Source organism: Hydra viridissima, unplaced genomic scaffold, assembly GCF_058129835.1.
Source record: "Hydra viridissima isolate aposymbiotic clone 2 unplaced genomic scaffold, HvirCarnegie_v1 scaffold_6, whole genome shotgun sequence".
NCBI lineage: Eukaryota > Metazoa > Cnidaria > Hydrozoa > Anthoathecata > Hydridae > Hydra > Hydra viridissima.
Window position 1 is genome coordinate 17,471,335 of NW_028324305.1, and position 16,643 is coordinate 17,487,977.

General features: G+C 29.5%; 2 protein-coding genes across 3 annotated transcripts; both read right to left on the reverse strand.

Annotated features, from left to right (window-relative positions):
- Positions 1-1,144: 1,144 nt before the first annotated feature.
- LOC145190421 (uncharacterized) lies at positions 1,145-4,483 on the reverse strand. Its single transcript, XM_080067286.2, has 9 exons — positions 4,260-4,483; positions 4,113-4,167; positions 3,045-3,096; positions 2,876-2,925; positions 2,698-2,740; positions 2,500-2,576; positions 2,082-2,127; positions 1,931-1,977; positions 1,145-1,832 (listed from the first exon to the last, which is right to left on the reverse strand). Exons 1-9 carry the CDS (start codon positions 4,360-4,362, stop codon positions 1,397-1,399), a joined length of 909 nt encoding a protein of 302 aa, XP_079923412.2. The 5' UTR covers positions 4,363-4,483; the 3' UTR covers positions 1,145-1,396.
- A 136-nt stretch (positions 4,484-4,619) lies between these two features.
- LOC145190041 (solute carrier family 49 member A3-like) lies at positions 4,620-15,784 on the reverse strand. Of its 2 annotated transcripts, none has more exons than XR_016453738.1 (9): positions 15,533-15,784; positions 15,260-15,418; positions 14,963-15,179; positions 14,646-14,722; positions 7,361-7,495; positions 6,008-6,144; positions 5,683-5,835; positions 5,153-5,310; positions 4,620-5,032 (listed from the first exon to the last, which is right to left on the reverse strand). XR_016453738.1 is itself a non-coding variant. In XM_090091722.1 (9 exons), exons 1-9 carry the CDS (start codon positions 15,644-15,646, stop codon positions 4,789-4,791), a joined length of 1,374 nt encoding a protein of 457 aa, XP_089947848.1. In that variant the 5' UTR covers positions 15,647-15,783; the 3' UTR covers positions 4,620-4,788. The 2 variants fall into 2 exon arrangements, 1 of the variants encoding a protein (XP_089947848.1); XM_090091722.1 differs by having other exon boundaries at positions 6,028-6,144; positions 15,533-15,783.
- Positions 15,785-16,643: the final 859 nt, after the last annotated feature.

Genomic DNA, 16,643 nt, shown 5'->3' on the forward strand with positions numbered 1-16,643 from the left:
AGTTTTTATTCACGTAAAATTGAGCAATTACTGAGTAAATTGCTTACCTCTACGTGAATAAAAATACGAGGAAAACTGCTGAAGTTTTTATTCACGTAAAGCTGACCAATTACTAAGTAAATACAATTGCTCATCTTTATTCACCCGGCCTATTACTTATAGTTTACTAGAAGGAAACATAATAACTTCCGTCTTAAATAAAAGTAAATATTTTAATATTGATTTTTTGAGCGGTAATAATAAATATTTTTCGTATTATAAGTATTCGCGTTTAATTTAGCTGTTAAGTTTTATCATTTACAGAACTGTTGAGTTTCATCCCACTCCAGACCATCACCAAGTATCTTTCTCTTACAGTTTACTCAAATTTATTGAAAAAATTGCTCAATTTTTTGACTTTCATTACTAATAGGACGTTTTCGCTCTTATTTTAAAATCTTGAGTCGGAAACCGGTAAACAAATTTGGTCAAAAATCTAGAAGCATTTTTTTTTTCTTTAATTAAATTAAAAAATCTAGAAGAATATTTTTTAAAGAAAATTAAAAAGTAACGAAAAAATGTTTACAATCTTTACATATTAATGCAATGAAAAAAAAAATTTTTCTTTAAACGTTAATTTATTATTTGCGTAAGCTTATATTGAAATCTACTACGTTAATAATAAGTGTAAAAAAATCAGAGGTTCGTTATCATGATAAAATTCTCCAGAGCAATTAAAAAGTGACATTTTTCTATCAACCGCATTATTGCAAAAATTTTTAAATGCCAGCTTTAATAGAAAGGAGAAGCAACTCATAAAACGCACGAAAAAAAAAAAAATAAAAAAATAAACATAACGTTAGAAATTCGTTCAGAAAAAGATCACAGTCGATCTTCAAAAAGAACTGCTTGTGTTGCTCTTTTATGCATTTAAATAAAGACTTTTCTACCTTTTTTATGCAGAGAAATTTTCTCTCTCAAATATTGACTCAGCAAACAAAACGTAGAAGGCATTTTAAGTCATTTTAATTGATTTCACCGTATCTCTGAACGTCTCACTTTTTTTTTGTTTACTCATAATTGGACGCAATATATTAAATAAATGGGCTCTATCTTAAATGAAGCGTTAAATATTTTCACTGACAAAAAAAAAAAAAAATCTAAATGTTTTTGCAGCATTTAATTGGCATATCATTCTTTAACATTTATTATTAAATATAGCGGCGACTTAAAGTCTTTAAAATAAGCTGAATGAACGAGCTAGCACTTTTGTGCTGTGTAAAGTAGAAGGATTTAAAAGTATTATATATATTATATATAATAATAATTAATATTAAGAGTATTATAATAAAATAGAAGATAAAAGAGAGTCAGGAACTAGATAAGAGGGGGGTGTTGAGAAGTAGGGAGAGTGGATTTACTCGTCACAACGACGAGAGCTTCTCAAAATAGGAGAACGCTCTCTGTGTTTTGACACACGATTTCGATCCCTACTCATTTCTTTTACATACTTAATTTTGTCATTAGGAGAAACTGGATCGTTTTTTCTGCTGTTTGCAGATTCCTCTTTGTATCTTCTCGAGTAACTAGGCGATAGTTTCCTCCTTTCATGAGATGATTGCCCGCTTTTCTTTACTCCACTTTTAAAATTATCAGCAGATGATCCATTCTTTTCTTGCGAAACATAGGAACTTATATTTTTTGGATATTTTTCCAAATTTTTTTCATTGGTCGCATAAGAAAGTCTTTTTTTTTCAGATTTGTATTTTTGCTTGAATTCTTTTTTGTTTAATTCTTCTTCGCTCTCATCAGAACTGTTATGTTTTCTCTTCTCATTTGTGTTTTTCTTAGAGCTAATAACAGATAGAAAACACGTCAAGTGAAATCCATCAGAATATGGTCAACAACTTGAAACTTGAAGAGCAAGAAAAAAAAAGATTTAATAATTCACCTTTTATCAGGTATTTTTTCACTTCTATCTCCTCGCGTGTCTCCACCCTACGTATATGTAACAACGGTAACAAATGAAAACAGAACGTTAAAGCAAAAGTTCAAGTAGATCTAGGGATTTGGGAATGGGAGCATTTCTATTATTAACATACCTCAAATTCGGTTCCGTATCTCGAGGCTGGTTCGTTTCGCAACGATCTGAAAAGTAAAAATATTAATATTAATAAACACAAATGTTAAACTTTTAAGTATTCTTTCATTTGATAAAAAAAGTTTAAAAAACGTAACTAAAGAATCTGAACTATGTAAATAGATTGAAGTTAATGACAATAACCTTTTTCTAATTTTGATATAAAAAAATGTCTGAAATACTTTATAAAAGATTAATAAACGTCCCTAAACGTTCCAACCAAGAAAATCTTTAAAATAAGAGCTGTTTTCATATTAGTATCACTGCAAAGTTCGAAATTTGAAATAGGCACTTAGGGCACTAATATATATTGTTAATAAGGTGGAATTTAAACTGGTGGTCAATAGCGAGATCAATCACCGTTACATAAAATAACGCACTTTTTATAACCCATTCCGTGAATTTTCGAAGCATCGTTATTTTCAGTTTTGCCTCGAAATAAAACTTCCTTTATCTCCTAAAACAAAAACAAGCGAAAAACACAATATTGCAGAACAATATTGCAGAACAATTAAATACAAGCATAGAAAAACAGAAAAAAGTTTCAGACAAGCTTCACACTCTTTTGAATGTTATACCTCTTTTGAAAGGGGATTTTCCACAGTGAACGTTTTCTTCCCACTAAAATTAAGCCGCAAAATTCAACTCGCTGTCGGAACAACATTCATCAAACTACTTCAATGAAGAACATAAAAAACTACCAAACTAAAAGGACAACATTTAAACAGTCTATTGTCCGAGACAAATGTTACGTACAGTACAGCTGCCATTGCTCTGGCTTCTAACTCTTTTACTTTTCGTATTTCCTGAAGAATTAAGTTATTTAAAAAGTAGACAATAACAAAAAGTGAAACTGATTAAAAATAATAATGATATTAACAAAAAGAGGTTAGCTTGATATTATCGAAAATTAAAAAAATATTACCTCAGCTCTTGTTCTTTCAGCCTCAGCTTTCTTATCTTTGTCTCTAGTATACCTATAACAAAAATGATCTATTATCTATTAAAAATGATCTATTATACATTAAACCGTGTTGTTTCCCAACAAATAAATCTAAAATGTATGTCATATGCAAAGCTGAGCATTTAGGCAGAAAAGAACATATAATTAAAAGTTAATATCAATAAGAACAACTAACAAAAATAAACTAACAATACTCCGAATTTTAAAATGTTGAAATGAAAGCAAATTTTTTGCATTTTTACAGCACAAGTAAAGCTTTTCTACATCAAAACTTTTGATCTTGCTGAAAATAAAAATCTTCAAAATGTTCTCTAATGCTTGGTATCAGAGATTGTTGCAGCAGGTTCAAGTAAACAGGACCAGTCAAAGAACCATCAAAAATGAACAGTCCAATTAATCCTCTTGATGATAAGCTGAACCACACTCTAATTACTGGTAAATTAACACAATGGTTGACCGTAAAATGTGGGTTCTCAACTGCTCATTATGTGCAATTATGACAGTTAATCGAACCATTTAATTTGAGCACGGCCTCATCACTCCACACAATCCTTATGGGAAAGAATATATTTTTGAAACGTTGCTCCAAGTACCACTCACAAGACTGTACTCTTTTATTTAAATCATCGTCATCATTTAGAGCATACACTAATCTTGGAATGTAACTTTTTCATTTACAACATTTCATGAGAATGTGATGGACAAATTTTGTTTTAAATGATAATAAACACCTGATTTTCAATTACTTAAAGTATGTATACATCTTTTTGGGACACAATAGAATAGATGATTAGACTATACTTTATCTTAAATCAAAATCTTTTTATATTGAAATCAAAATAGTTTAAGTGTACTTTAATATTTTATAATTTTCAATATGTGCTCCCTTAGTTTTGGTGAACAGTAAATTTTCAAGCAAATGTTAGATGGCACAGCAAGTAATAGATGTCACAGCAAGTAAGAGATTGCACATCAAATAATAAATGATACATAAAGCCTTTTGAAAAACAAAACCTAAAATTTTCTCACCAAAAGATGTCTTTACCTTTAGTCCATTGACCCGTTGGCACCATAAGTGAATGACCTAAAAAAAGTTTAACAAAGTTAAATAGGTTGGACGTAAAAAATTGAGATACAATAAGTATGCTGCAAAAAAAAAAAAAAATTGTTTTAAACCTATGTAATATTCTTTATCTTTATCATTTTTAACATCTTCCCATTTGAATTGATCTTGTCCTCCTCTTACTCCACCTCGACTTGGATGGTAAATTCCTGCCATATCTTGTTAAATAAAAGTAACTGAAAAAAAAATTAGTATTATTTGAAAATCACAAACACTTATTAAGTGTTTACAATTTTCAAATTATATCAAGAAGCTCGAAAACAACATTCAAACAAAAGAATCTTCAAGAAAAAGCATGAAGATAATCAGCAAAGTTAAGACTTAAACAAAAATATATTTTTATAGTATACAAGAGTTATAGAAACAAATAAAAAAGAAAGTGATGAAAAAAAAGCAACTAGAAAATAATTAAATTTTCTTAGTTTTTTACAAAATATATTAACATTTTGCAAATATTTTACTAGCAACTTACAAAAACTATAAAAAACTGTTCAAAAGCAAAACAAACTGGAAAATAAAAAAAAACTTAAAAATCATAACAATCAAATGCTTTGAATATTTAAAAAAGAATCTGCAAGTAGCTTAATGTATATCACAGTTTACAGCTTCTGCCTCTAGTCTTTTGTATGGTGTATTTAAAAAAATCACAAACAAGAAAAGCACAATAACACTTGATGAGACCATAACAAGAACAGGAATTGTCAAGTTCACTGGATCCAATTGACTAGAATGATTAACATCACAAACAGAATGAACTTTCTGTTCTGAACTTAATGGTGGAGCAAATACCAATCCACCAATCATCATAATGGCACCAATTACTTGTCTAAAATACAGTCTAATATTATAGAAAATCATTTTGCATTTAAATGGAAAGTAATTATTTCAAAAATAACACTCATTCATCAATCATTTTTTCGGTAAAATGAAGAAAATTATCCATTACCCCATCATCCATTGCATTCCAGAAGAAGTAGCTTCATCAACTGGATATGTGCATTCAACTCCCAACTCTAACATTACTGGCAAAACACCAAGCGAGAAAAAACCAAACAGAAAAAAAGAAATCACAAGAATAACGTTTTGATTTGGTATTGATGAAAACTAAAAAAAAATTTTACAATTCTCATAAAAAAATGAAAAATTTTATGTAACAATTCTGAATTTTGTAAAGCTATGATTGATTTTATTAAGGATGACAAGTTTTATGAACAATTAAATTTTTTTTAACAGAATGATGTATTGTATAGAACAATGATATATTGTATGGAGCAACTGTGTTTTATAAAGCAATGATGCATTGTATGGAGCAATTATGTGTTTTAAAGAATGCAGATGAATTTTTATTATAATACAGAACTTTAGAAAGACAGAATAATAAAAAGCATGATAATAAATAAATCTATATACAATAAAATATCTTTTTTCTATAAATACTATATATTAAAATTTTTGTTTAATTTTTAAAATTTATACCACCATCACTGCAACTGTGGATAAACCAAACAATAACACCATCACTTTTGCAACTTCAATATACATCCGTGTTTTATCTACATACACTCCTGCTATAGCAGATCCGATGAAACCCCCGACAATAATCATAACACCACATAGACCAGCAACAGCCTGATATAAAAACAAGTTTAGCAACATAAAGATGTTTTTCTTTTAAACATATAAAAATTAAAACTTAAAAAAGTTGAGTTTTATTCTAATAAAAGAATAAATCAATGTGAAAAATTTAAAGCATAATTTTTAAAATAACCATTTAAAAAAAAAACAGTTTGAAATTCATTACTGACTAAACCCTCTGCCTACATTTGAATAGCCTTGTGGGCAAATCATCTGTTGGAGTATTGTTGATATAGTACTAAATAATCCAATCCCAAAACCCATTGTAACACTAAGTAGCATAAATTGCTTATTACGAAATACCTAATAAAACACAAAATATTTGTTGTAAAATTCATAAAGAGCTGAACATCAAACTTACACAACCCACTAAAGGTAAAAATTATATTTTATTGGTTATATTTAACATTTACACTTTTTAAACATAGTCATGGTAGACTCTTAAAATCTTCTATTTAAAATCACTATTTAAGAGTAAAACCAATGAAATTAGTTTCTGTGCACTTTACAGTTTTACATACTTTTTAGTTTAAGTTGTAAAGTTTTTTCTGAAAACTTTACAACTTAAACTAAAAAGCATGAAAACAATTACTTAGAAATAAGGAAAAGTTGAAAAAAAGGGGCAAAGTATACAATTAAAATTTAGGTTTTAGAGGGTGAATCAGCAAAGTATAGAGTTATGTAAAATTTGAAAAAAAGGGGCAAAGTATACAATAAAAATTTAGGTTTTAGAGGGTGAGTTATGTAAAATTTTGTAAACTTACTAAATATAAGTTATAGAGCAAATGAAAAAGTCAACCCTAAAATTTCTTGAGTGGTTTTTTTTTACTTTTTTTTTTAACAAAAAAAAAAAATTTTAGGGAGGTAATTTATTAGTATAAAAAAATATTTTTTTGGCTAAGTTGTTAACAGAAAAAAAGATTTTTCTCTCTCCTTTATAGATCTTTTAAGTCTTATAACCCAAAACTTGTCTTGTGAATCTTTAATGGTTCAATGCATTACAATCCTAATACTTGTTAAAAGCAAAATTTATTAGCTAATGCATCACATGTTGCCAATACAAAAAAATCTGCATATGTGTACTTAATTTGTAATTTTTGTTTGCAATATAAAGTTTTAAAAAGATTATTATTGGAACAATATAAAAGATTATTATTGGAACAATATAAAAGATTATTATTGGAATATATATATATATATATATATATATATATATATATATATATATATATATATATATATATATATATATATATATATATATATATATATATATATATATATATAAAGTACATGTTATTTACATTATAAAGTAAATAAAAACAGTGTTTAAATTATGGCAGCAAAAGTAAGATAGTTTTTAGATAAATTCTGAAACTTTAAGGATGTGCAGACTCATTACAAACTGATCCACATCATTAAACAAAGATCAGCACTATTTTTGTTAAAAAATAATGTGCTAAAAAAATCTCCTTGACCATTTTTTATTTTTAAAACGAACCAATAAAAAAAAACTAACATGTTTTAGTCCAACAAAGAAAGATTCTGGTTCATGCTCAGCAGATGAAGAAGGCGGAGATGGTGGTGAGTTTGATCGAATACCAAACACTGCCATAATCATCCCAACAACAGCAGGAATAGCAAAAATATTAACCTAAAAGTATATCTCATATTCATTAAAAGAATTTCAAAAAATGTTTTTAAAACTAGTTTAGAAAATTTTTGAAATAGCATTGATACTTAAATAAACATTATTTGCAAGAATATATGTTTATTGCATATTATATCTATTGTGTGTAATATATTGTGTAATATATCTGTTGGATAAGAAATTGTTTGCATAATATATCTATTGTGTAATATACCTTTTGCATAATATAAGTAAATTTATTAATATTAAGCTTGTCATATTATAGATACAGTAGCGTGCAAAACTTTGTAAACAGCTAAATTTTTAAAGTTTTTTTATCATTACTTTTTGACTTTTCACTGAAAATAAATGAAATTTTCAGTTGTTCATATAATGTGATTACATAGAATAAATTACTCAAAAACATGATAACTTGTAACGGAAGGGAGAAATTCAAATTTTATTGAAATCATAAAATGTGCAAAAGTTTATAAACAAATGAAAAAATTCACAAAAGAGATACTATTTCTAACTCCTCCACAATTTTTCATCACAGCACATTTGTATTTTGTTGTATAGCCTCTAGATTTTAACATTACTTGACAACAACAAGGTATAAAGTCAACTAAGTTGAACATATATGGGGATATTTACCCAACAATCCGAAAGCACCTGGAATAAATCATTTTTATTGGTCGGTTTTTTGCCTTTCAATTGACAATCGAAATATTCCCAAAGATGTTCTGTTGGACTTAAATCTGGGTTTTGAAAAGGCCAATCCGAAGTAGGAATTTTTTTTAAATTAAAAAAACTTTTGATAGAATTTGTACGGTGCTTTAGATTGTTGTCTTGCTGGAAAATCCAACCATGAGACATTTTTTCCTTTCCATGTGGCAGCATAACATTCTAGATTATATCTAAATATACATTTTGATCCATTATGCCTTCGATGCAATGAAGTGGACCAATAGAATCATGACTGAAAGATCCCCAAAGCATTATATTGTAACCACCATGTTTAACTTTAAGGATTTGATACTTAGGAGCAAATCTTTCATCTTTTGGATGTCTCATGTACTTGATACGATTGCTATCAAACCTACAAAACGTTGATTCATCACTGAATAAGACTTTTGCCCATTCTTTTGAAGTCCAATGCAAATGATCTTTTGTAAATTTCATTTGGGCTGAGAGATTATTTAACAATATCATTGGTTTCTTGGCAGGACAATGACCAAACAAGCTATGATGACTCCAACAACATTTTATAATATATACGCTGCACTTAACATAATTCTTGCTCAGAATGCTATTTAATTCAACAACACTTCTTCGGCAATCTTGTTTTAATTTTCTTACCAAAGTTCTGTCTTGATGTTCTGTAATTATCTTTGGCCTGCCTGGACGATGGTTGTTTTCAAGTGTCTTTTGGTGTCTATATCTCTTACTAAGTACACTAATTGTTGATTTAGCCACATCAAAAAGCACAGAAACCTGCTTATTAGGAATGTTCTTCTCTACAGCACGTATTATTAGATTTTTCTTTTCTCTTGACAGTTACTTAGATTTTCCCGTTAAATTTTTTTAAATTCAATTTAAGTTAGTTATCATATCCAGTAAATTAATTTTAATATAAATACATTTTTCTTAATGAAATTTTGATTTTTCTTATTGGGGCATGGAATTGTTTAAAAACTTTTGCACGGTTATGTTTTCAATAAAACTTGAATTTCTTCCTTCCATTACAAGTTATCATTTTTTTGAATAAATCATATTACATAATCATATTTTAGGAACAATTGTTAAAAATTTCATTCATTTTCGTTTAAAAGTCAAAAAGTTATGACGAAAAAACTTGAAAAGTTTAGCTGTTTATAAAAAAACTTGAAAAGTTTAGTTGTTTATAAACTTTTGCATGCTACTGTATATCTTTATGTATGTATGTATGTATGTATGTATGTATGTATGTATGTATGTATGTATGTATGTATGTATGTATGTATGTATGTATGTATGTATGTATGTATGTATGTACAGCCCCTGATCAAATTATTAGCCCACATTGCTATTTTTGTAATTTTTCTCATTCTAGTAGTAAAACTTGATTTTTTCTTCAAAAATACAAAAACTAATTTTTTTATTTATATAAAATATAATTACATTCTAACATAAAATACACAAAATTTTAATAAGAATATGTTTATTAAGAGAAATTCTCAATATTTTGTTGATCCTCTCTTATTTTTAATCACTGCAAGAAGGCGATTTGGCATACTATAGAGACAATTTAAAGCCATTTCTTTTAAATGTGCATTATGGTTCCAATGCCAAATAACTTTTTCAATCAACTGGGTCCTATACGTAACCTTTTCGGTGGAAATTTCTCTCTTTAATAACTCCCATACATTTTCTATAGGGTTTAAATCCAGGGAGTTCCCTGGCCAATCCAATAGTGGAATGTTTTGAGAAGCTAATAATTTTTAATGAATTTTGCTGTGTGACATGGGGGGCTCCATCTTGCATAAATATTTTTTTGCTTATTTGGAAACCACTCCTTCAATTGAGGTAAAAGACAAGTTTCAATAACTTTTTTGTATTGATCCTGTTTTAATATTCCATCTACAATGAACAGCCGACCAAGACCTTTCCTGCTGATAACCGACTAAAACATGACTTCAGAAGGATGTTTAATTGTTTGGATTATACAACCTTCATGGAATTTTTCATTGACAGCCCTTTTGACATATTAAGTCTTTTGAGTCATAATTTCTATGGTAGACTCATCACTGAAGCATACCTGAAGAAAACAGAATAAAAATTATCACAGAATATAAAGACTGAAATATAAAGAAAAAAACTTCTAATCATTGTATTATAATGACTTACCAATTTCCAGTCATCAACAGTGTAACTACAATACTACTTCACCCAATCCAGGCATTTTTTTCTCTGTGCTTTGGTTAATTTTGGCTTTTGTGCTGGCCTTCTACTTCTAATGCCAAATCCATGCAAACTTCGTCGAACAGTGATTGTTGCTACATTTATTCCCACCTTATTTAACTTGCTGGTTATTGCAGAACATGTTGCAAATCAATTTTCTTTTACTATTTTTACTGGCATTCTCTCATTCCTGGGTGTTATTTTCTTTTTTTGACCGGATTTGAACACATAATGGAAGGCCATTTTTCAATTTTTCTTGGATTCGTTTTTCTCAGTAAGTGAAATATCAAGAAAATGTGATATATCATCTTGATATATCACATTTTCTTGATATTTCACTTACTGAGAAATGCTTGTTGGTCAAAAGATATTGAATAACTGCATTTTTTTTCAGAACAAATATCTTCTTTTTTTCCCATTTTGTAATTTAGAGCTTTTAAACAATTTACTGAAACTATTTTAAGAAATAAAAATTTGTTTTTATACAAAAAAAATACATAAAATATTGAAATAATTGCTTAAAAATTGTTCCAAAGTATATTATAATACAAATCTTATGTAATTAAATAAAAATGGTTAAAATATATATATATGAAATCAGTATGGATGACAAAAATGAATTTTATGAATTAAACAGGTGTCACTTATTCCCCTGAAATTATTGCCACCCTAAATATAATTTTATATTTCTAAAAGCTTGAAAGAGTTAGGTTATCAACAAAAAAAAATATAAATCAACAAATAACAATATTGCAATCAGAATTAAATGGCACCAAAAACATTAAATCCTCAAAAGTTAACAAAATTGATAAGGTGGGTTAATAATTTGATCAGGGACTGTATGTATGGCTACACACTGTGTCACGAAATGACTATTAATTCGAACCTCTTGTCCCGAGAAAACCCTTTGGAGGTTTGAGAGTACACATGTGTAGAATTACACTAGAGTTGGTTTTGAAATCTTTCATCATTGTCCGAGAAAGAAAAATCAGTTTAAAGTTTCTAATTTTATGCTTATTTAATAAGGTCAATAAACTAAGAGTTTTTTTTTCTTTCTCAAAAAAACTGTCTATTTTGGTTATTTGTTTTACAAATAGTACATACAAAATATTTTAGCAAAAAAATAATTAACTAAAAAATTCCGGGAAAAACCTGCAAACAGTTTAGAAACCCTTTTAAAAGAAAAGGGTGTGCGTCATTTTTCAAAATGCCTAACCAAGCAAAAACTCATGAAGACAACAGGAAAACTGTCTGTTTTCTCTGTATGAACAAAGCTAACAGGCAGCTGACTGATTTTATGATTAAACGCAGTCAAGAAATTTTGGGCCATAGAATCAACTTTGAAGACCAAAGTGTACCAATTGGAATCTGTGAAAACTGTCGAGTAAGTCTCAGAAGAAAAGGTGAAGGGAGAGATGTCCAACTTCCTTCCTTGCCAGACTATCAAAACATAAAGATCCGTCCTGCAACAAGAGAATCAGCATGTGATTGCTTGATTTGTAGTGTGGGAAAAGCAAAATTCAGAAGCCCTCAGATAAGTGGAGCAACAAACACTGCCAGTCAGCTTATAGAACAGCCAATTGTTGAGAAAAGATGTTCAGCATGCTTTTCATTGATAGGAAGAGGCATCCCTCATGTCTGTACTAAAGCAATGTTACGACAGAACTTACTCGAAGTTGCAGAAAAGGACAAAAAAGCAGCAGAAAGAGTGGCTGTTTCTGTAATTGCCAACAAAGTTCCTTCCCCCCATGGCACTGTCCGTCTCAATCAAGATGTAGGAAGACCCTTTCCAGTAACTCCAGGTAAAAACTGTACTTTTTAAACAAAAAAAACTTTTGTCAAAGGGCATAGCAATAAAATATACACTATGAATTTTGGAAATGATACAATGGTAACTTTCTGTGATTTTTTGCAGGTCCATCGCGACAAAGAGAATTGTTTTCTTCATCTACACCCACCTTGACTGCACAACATCTAGTACAAGTTCAAAACCAGATTGGTCTTTCAAATAGAGGAATGAATATGCTTGCTTCAACTCTAAACAAAGTAGTTCCACAGCGTGTTGTGGAGAAAAATTTCAGAGAAAAGTTTGAATCTCTTGGAAAGCAACTTTCTGACCTCTTTGTCACCTCAGAAATTACTGATACATCCAAAAGCACTAGCCAAGAGTCTAAACATTTAGTGTACTGCAATGAAATGGAGTCATTAAGAAACACTGTTGCTGAAGTCAGAGGCCCTCAGTCAGACCAGCTTATTAAGGTGGGGATAGATGGTGGAGGCGGGTTCGTAAAAGTTTCTTTTGGTATTATGAGCTTAGAAACACCAGATACTTCTCCTCCATCAAAGAAACCTCTCTTTAAAAATTTCAAAGACTTGGTGGCCATTGCAGAAAATGTCTCTGAAAACTATGACAATGTCAAACAAATCCTGGATAAACTGTGTTTAGAGAGAATGTCTTTTGTGTTGTCATGCGACATGAAGCTTGCTAACATAATTTGTGGCTTGCAATCTCACTCTAGTGCACACCCTTGCACCTGGTGTGACATTGAGTCAAAGAATCTTCATCACAGTGGTGAGCTTCGAACATTTGGCTCCATTCGTTCTGATTTTGAAGGCTTCCAAGCAGCCGGTGCCCAAACAAAAAAGGCAAGGGACTTTCAAAATGTTGTTCACCAGCCAATAATAAGACTTTCTGATGATACTCTTGTCCTAGATTTTATTCCTCCTATGGAACTTCACCTTCTTATTGGTGTTGTGAACCACCTCTTTAAGAACCTCTGTCAGGTTTGGCAAAATGCAGATGAGTGGCCAAAGATGATCAACATTCAACAACAACCTTTTCATGGAGGACAATTTGCTGGCAATGAGTGTAGAAAGCTTTTGAGAAATGTTGACTCACTTCAACAACTTGCAGAGAAGCATGCTTGCTTTTTGGCATTTCCATTTATTGAAACCCTCAGCAAATTTGATGCTGTTGTTCATGCCTGCTTTGGGAATACACTCCAACAGAACTACTGTGAGCTTATTGAAGAGTTTAAAGCTTCCTATCTCAACCTTCCAAACACAAGTGTTACCCCCAAAGCACATGCTGTTTTCTTCCATGTGACACAGTTTATTGATCGCCACAACCACTCTCTGGGCATCTTTTCTGAGCAAGCCACAGAGTCACTTCACCACAACTTCAGTCTTCATTGGCAACGTTTCAAGAGGCCAGCCATCCATCGGGATTATCCCAGGAATCTTCGAAACTGTTTGATCGAGTATAACAGTAAACATTTATTTTGATTTCTATTTGTGGAAGAGACATTTACAGTTATTAATTACATATGCTATGTAAGAGTTTAATAAAGGCTTGCTTCTTAATCAATTGAGTAGAATAATTTTGTATAAGTATCTAGAATCATTAATGTTTTTCACAGCTTGAATTTCAAAGTTGAAAGTAGAAAACTGTTTGTCTTTCAAGAATAGTTTGTATGTATTTTTTTTGGTTTTGCTTTGTTTAGAGTTGCAAACACATTATGTTGAAGAAATTTATATGTTATAATAGAGAACAAGATTTTTTTAAAGAAATTATTTTTTTGTAAAATTTTTATTCTGAGCAATAAAATTAAAAACTTTAAACTGATTTTTCTTTCTCGGACGATGATGAAAGATTTCAAAACCAACTCTAGTGTTATTCTACACATGTGTACTCTCAAACCTCCAAAGGGTTTTCTCGGGACAAGAGGTTCGAATTAAAAGTTATTTTGTGACACTGTGTACAAAGAAACTTTGTTTAAAATGTTGTTTTCAGCCAATTTACTTAATTCAAAACCTTAAATTAGGCAAAAATTATACAATTAAAAGTTACTTTATAAAAATTAAAAAGAGAAATAATTAATGTACACACACACACACACACACACACACACACACACACACACACACACACACACACACACACACACACACACACACACACACACACACACACACACACACACACACACACACACACACACACACACACACACACACACACACACACACACACACACACACACACACACACACACACACACACACACACACACTATATAGCTGAATTTAGTGTATAAAACTAATTTTACTCTTTAAATACTCAGTTAGGTTTCCAATTCCTAAATGAATCTTCTTCTAGCATGTTTTACTTGTAAAGTTTAAGTTATGAGTTGTCATAAAAATAGTATGATTAACATTGTAATAACAAACTTACCAAGAAACGAATATCACTTGGTTGTTTTACAAGACTAACAGCCAATGCATTCGCTAATAGAACACCCAAAGGGTTTGCTGAAAAGAAATAGTAAGTTTCACAACTTGCTGAAAAAAGTAACACTATTTGTAATCATTTGACATTTTTCACACACAAAAAAAATTCAAATTAAAGTTAGAACTAATATATAATTATTGTAACTTATCATTGATCATTCATGTTCTGAGATTACAAACAATAAAAGCCAAAAAACAAATATTTTTTAAAACCATTGGATAAAACTAAGTTTATATTCCTTTTAAAAGAAATAAACATACACATTGATGCAATAGTGTTTGCAATAGTGCGCTCCTTATCACCAAACCACAATGCAGCAAGTTTTGTAGGCATGGATAAAACTAAAGGCTGCATGCTCGCACATAAAACCTGACCAACCATCGTCACAAAAAAACGAATGCTTAAATTTGAAAAGAAGGAAACACTGAGAACTCTTATAAGTGCACCCATACACATTACAAGTGAACCTGTTATAATCTAAAAGAGAAACAAAACATACACCACTTGGTATTTAAAGATCAGACTGCTAGTGATAGAAAGTATGTTTTTAAACCTACAGCTATTTTAAACCCATAAGTTTCTATGAACCACCATGAAGCAACACAGCAAGGAATAAAAGTTATAAAAAAGACCAATGAAAACCAGTTCACTAAGCTCTCTGAAACATCAAAAAATGCAGAAGCGTAGTTTGTGACTGGAGCAAAAGTTATCCATATCTAAAAATTAAAAATAATTTTCAATTTTAAATAATAGCATGCAAAAGGAAATATTTAATATATTATCCATTAAAAAAACTATTAATACAGAAGAAAAATATGACAAACTATTACCATAGCATTGCCTAAATTAAACATAACAACTGTAGACAGCACAAACCATCTGACTCTATACAACTGATAGGTTTGATGATGAAGCAATAAAGGCAGTGATGAAGAATCTTCCATTTTAAGATAACAAAATACCAGATTATTGTAGCTAATTTACACACTTCCAAACTTCCATTCAAAGCTAAAGTTACTGCATTGTGAAATTCATATTAACTACATATAAAAGAAATTTTTCATTTATGTAGCAAAGTTATTGGGGATACTGAGAAAAGAACTGGAAAGGAAAACTGGGATACTGAGAAAAGATAATTTTTATATTAGAATCTCATAATTTTAAAAAATTAAGAAAAAGCATTTTAAAAGGTGCTTAAATAAATGAAAAACCATTTTTATATTTATTATTTATATATTTTTTCATATAATTTATATTCATTGTTTTTTTTCATATTTTTTATATTCATTGTATTTTTAAAAATAAAAATGTGAATTGCACAAAGTATTTTAATAAGATTTGATTTATATTATTTTTATTTAAAATGAGTTTAACTACAAGATCTGATGGATAGTAAATGAAAGATCATAGATGTATAATAAATAATACTATTAGGATATACATGTTTAGGCCAACTAAAATAGACAAGGTACTGGTAACAAGACCAAAAAATTAGAATTGATAACATGATAAAAAAAGGGGGATGTTTTCTTAATTTTTTGGTGCATAAAGCCATAATAATGCACACTAACTGTGAAAACAATACTTTTCAATGAAATATAATGCACGCAAGCTGTAAAAACAAAAGCTTTTAATGAGACATCAACAAAACCTGATTGCATTAAAAGATTCTTTTAAATATTTCTTTGACTGCAAAAAAACCAATTGTAAAGTACAAAAATTAATAAAATAATAAATAAATGAACAGGGTTAAGGGCTTAATTTAAGATTGTTTAGATGTTTTGAAACCTTAGCTACTTTTATTATTGTTACTTTTGCTACTTATGTTAGTGTTACCTTAGTTACTTTTATTATTGTTACCTACAGATAGTTCAAACTCTTAAGCAAAACGTTTGTTCATCAAATAGTTGCATCATAAATTATGCAAATAGAATGATAATG

Excerpts from the sequence above, each read along its gene's own strand:
- LOC145190041 (XM_090091722.1), bottom strand. The coding sequence starts at position 15,646 with ATGGAAGATTCTTCATCACTGCCTTTATTGCTTCATCATCAAACCTAT. Across the intron at positions 15,180-15,259 it reads CTTATGGGTTTAAAATAGCT|ATTATAACAGGTTCACTTGT; the intron begins GTAGGTTTAAAA and ends TTTCTCTTTTAG. Across the intron at positions 5,311-5,682 it reads CCACAGTTGCAGTGATGGTG|TTTTCATCAATACCAAATCA; the intron begins GTATAAATTTTA and ends ATTTTTTTTTAG.
- LOC145190421 (XM_080067286.2), bottom strand. The coding sequence starts at position 4,362 with ATGGCAGGAATTTACCATCCAAGTCGAGGTGGAGTAAGAGGAGGACAA. Across the intron at positions 2,741-2,875 it reads AGAGCAATGGCAGCTGTACT|TGGGAAGAAAACGTTCACTG; the intron begins GTACGTAACATT and ends GCTTAATTTTAG. Across the intron at positions 1,833-1,930 it reads GAAAAAATACCTGATAAAAG|CTCTAAGAAAAACACAAATG; the intron begins GTGAATTATTAA and ends ATCTGTTATTAG.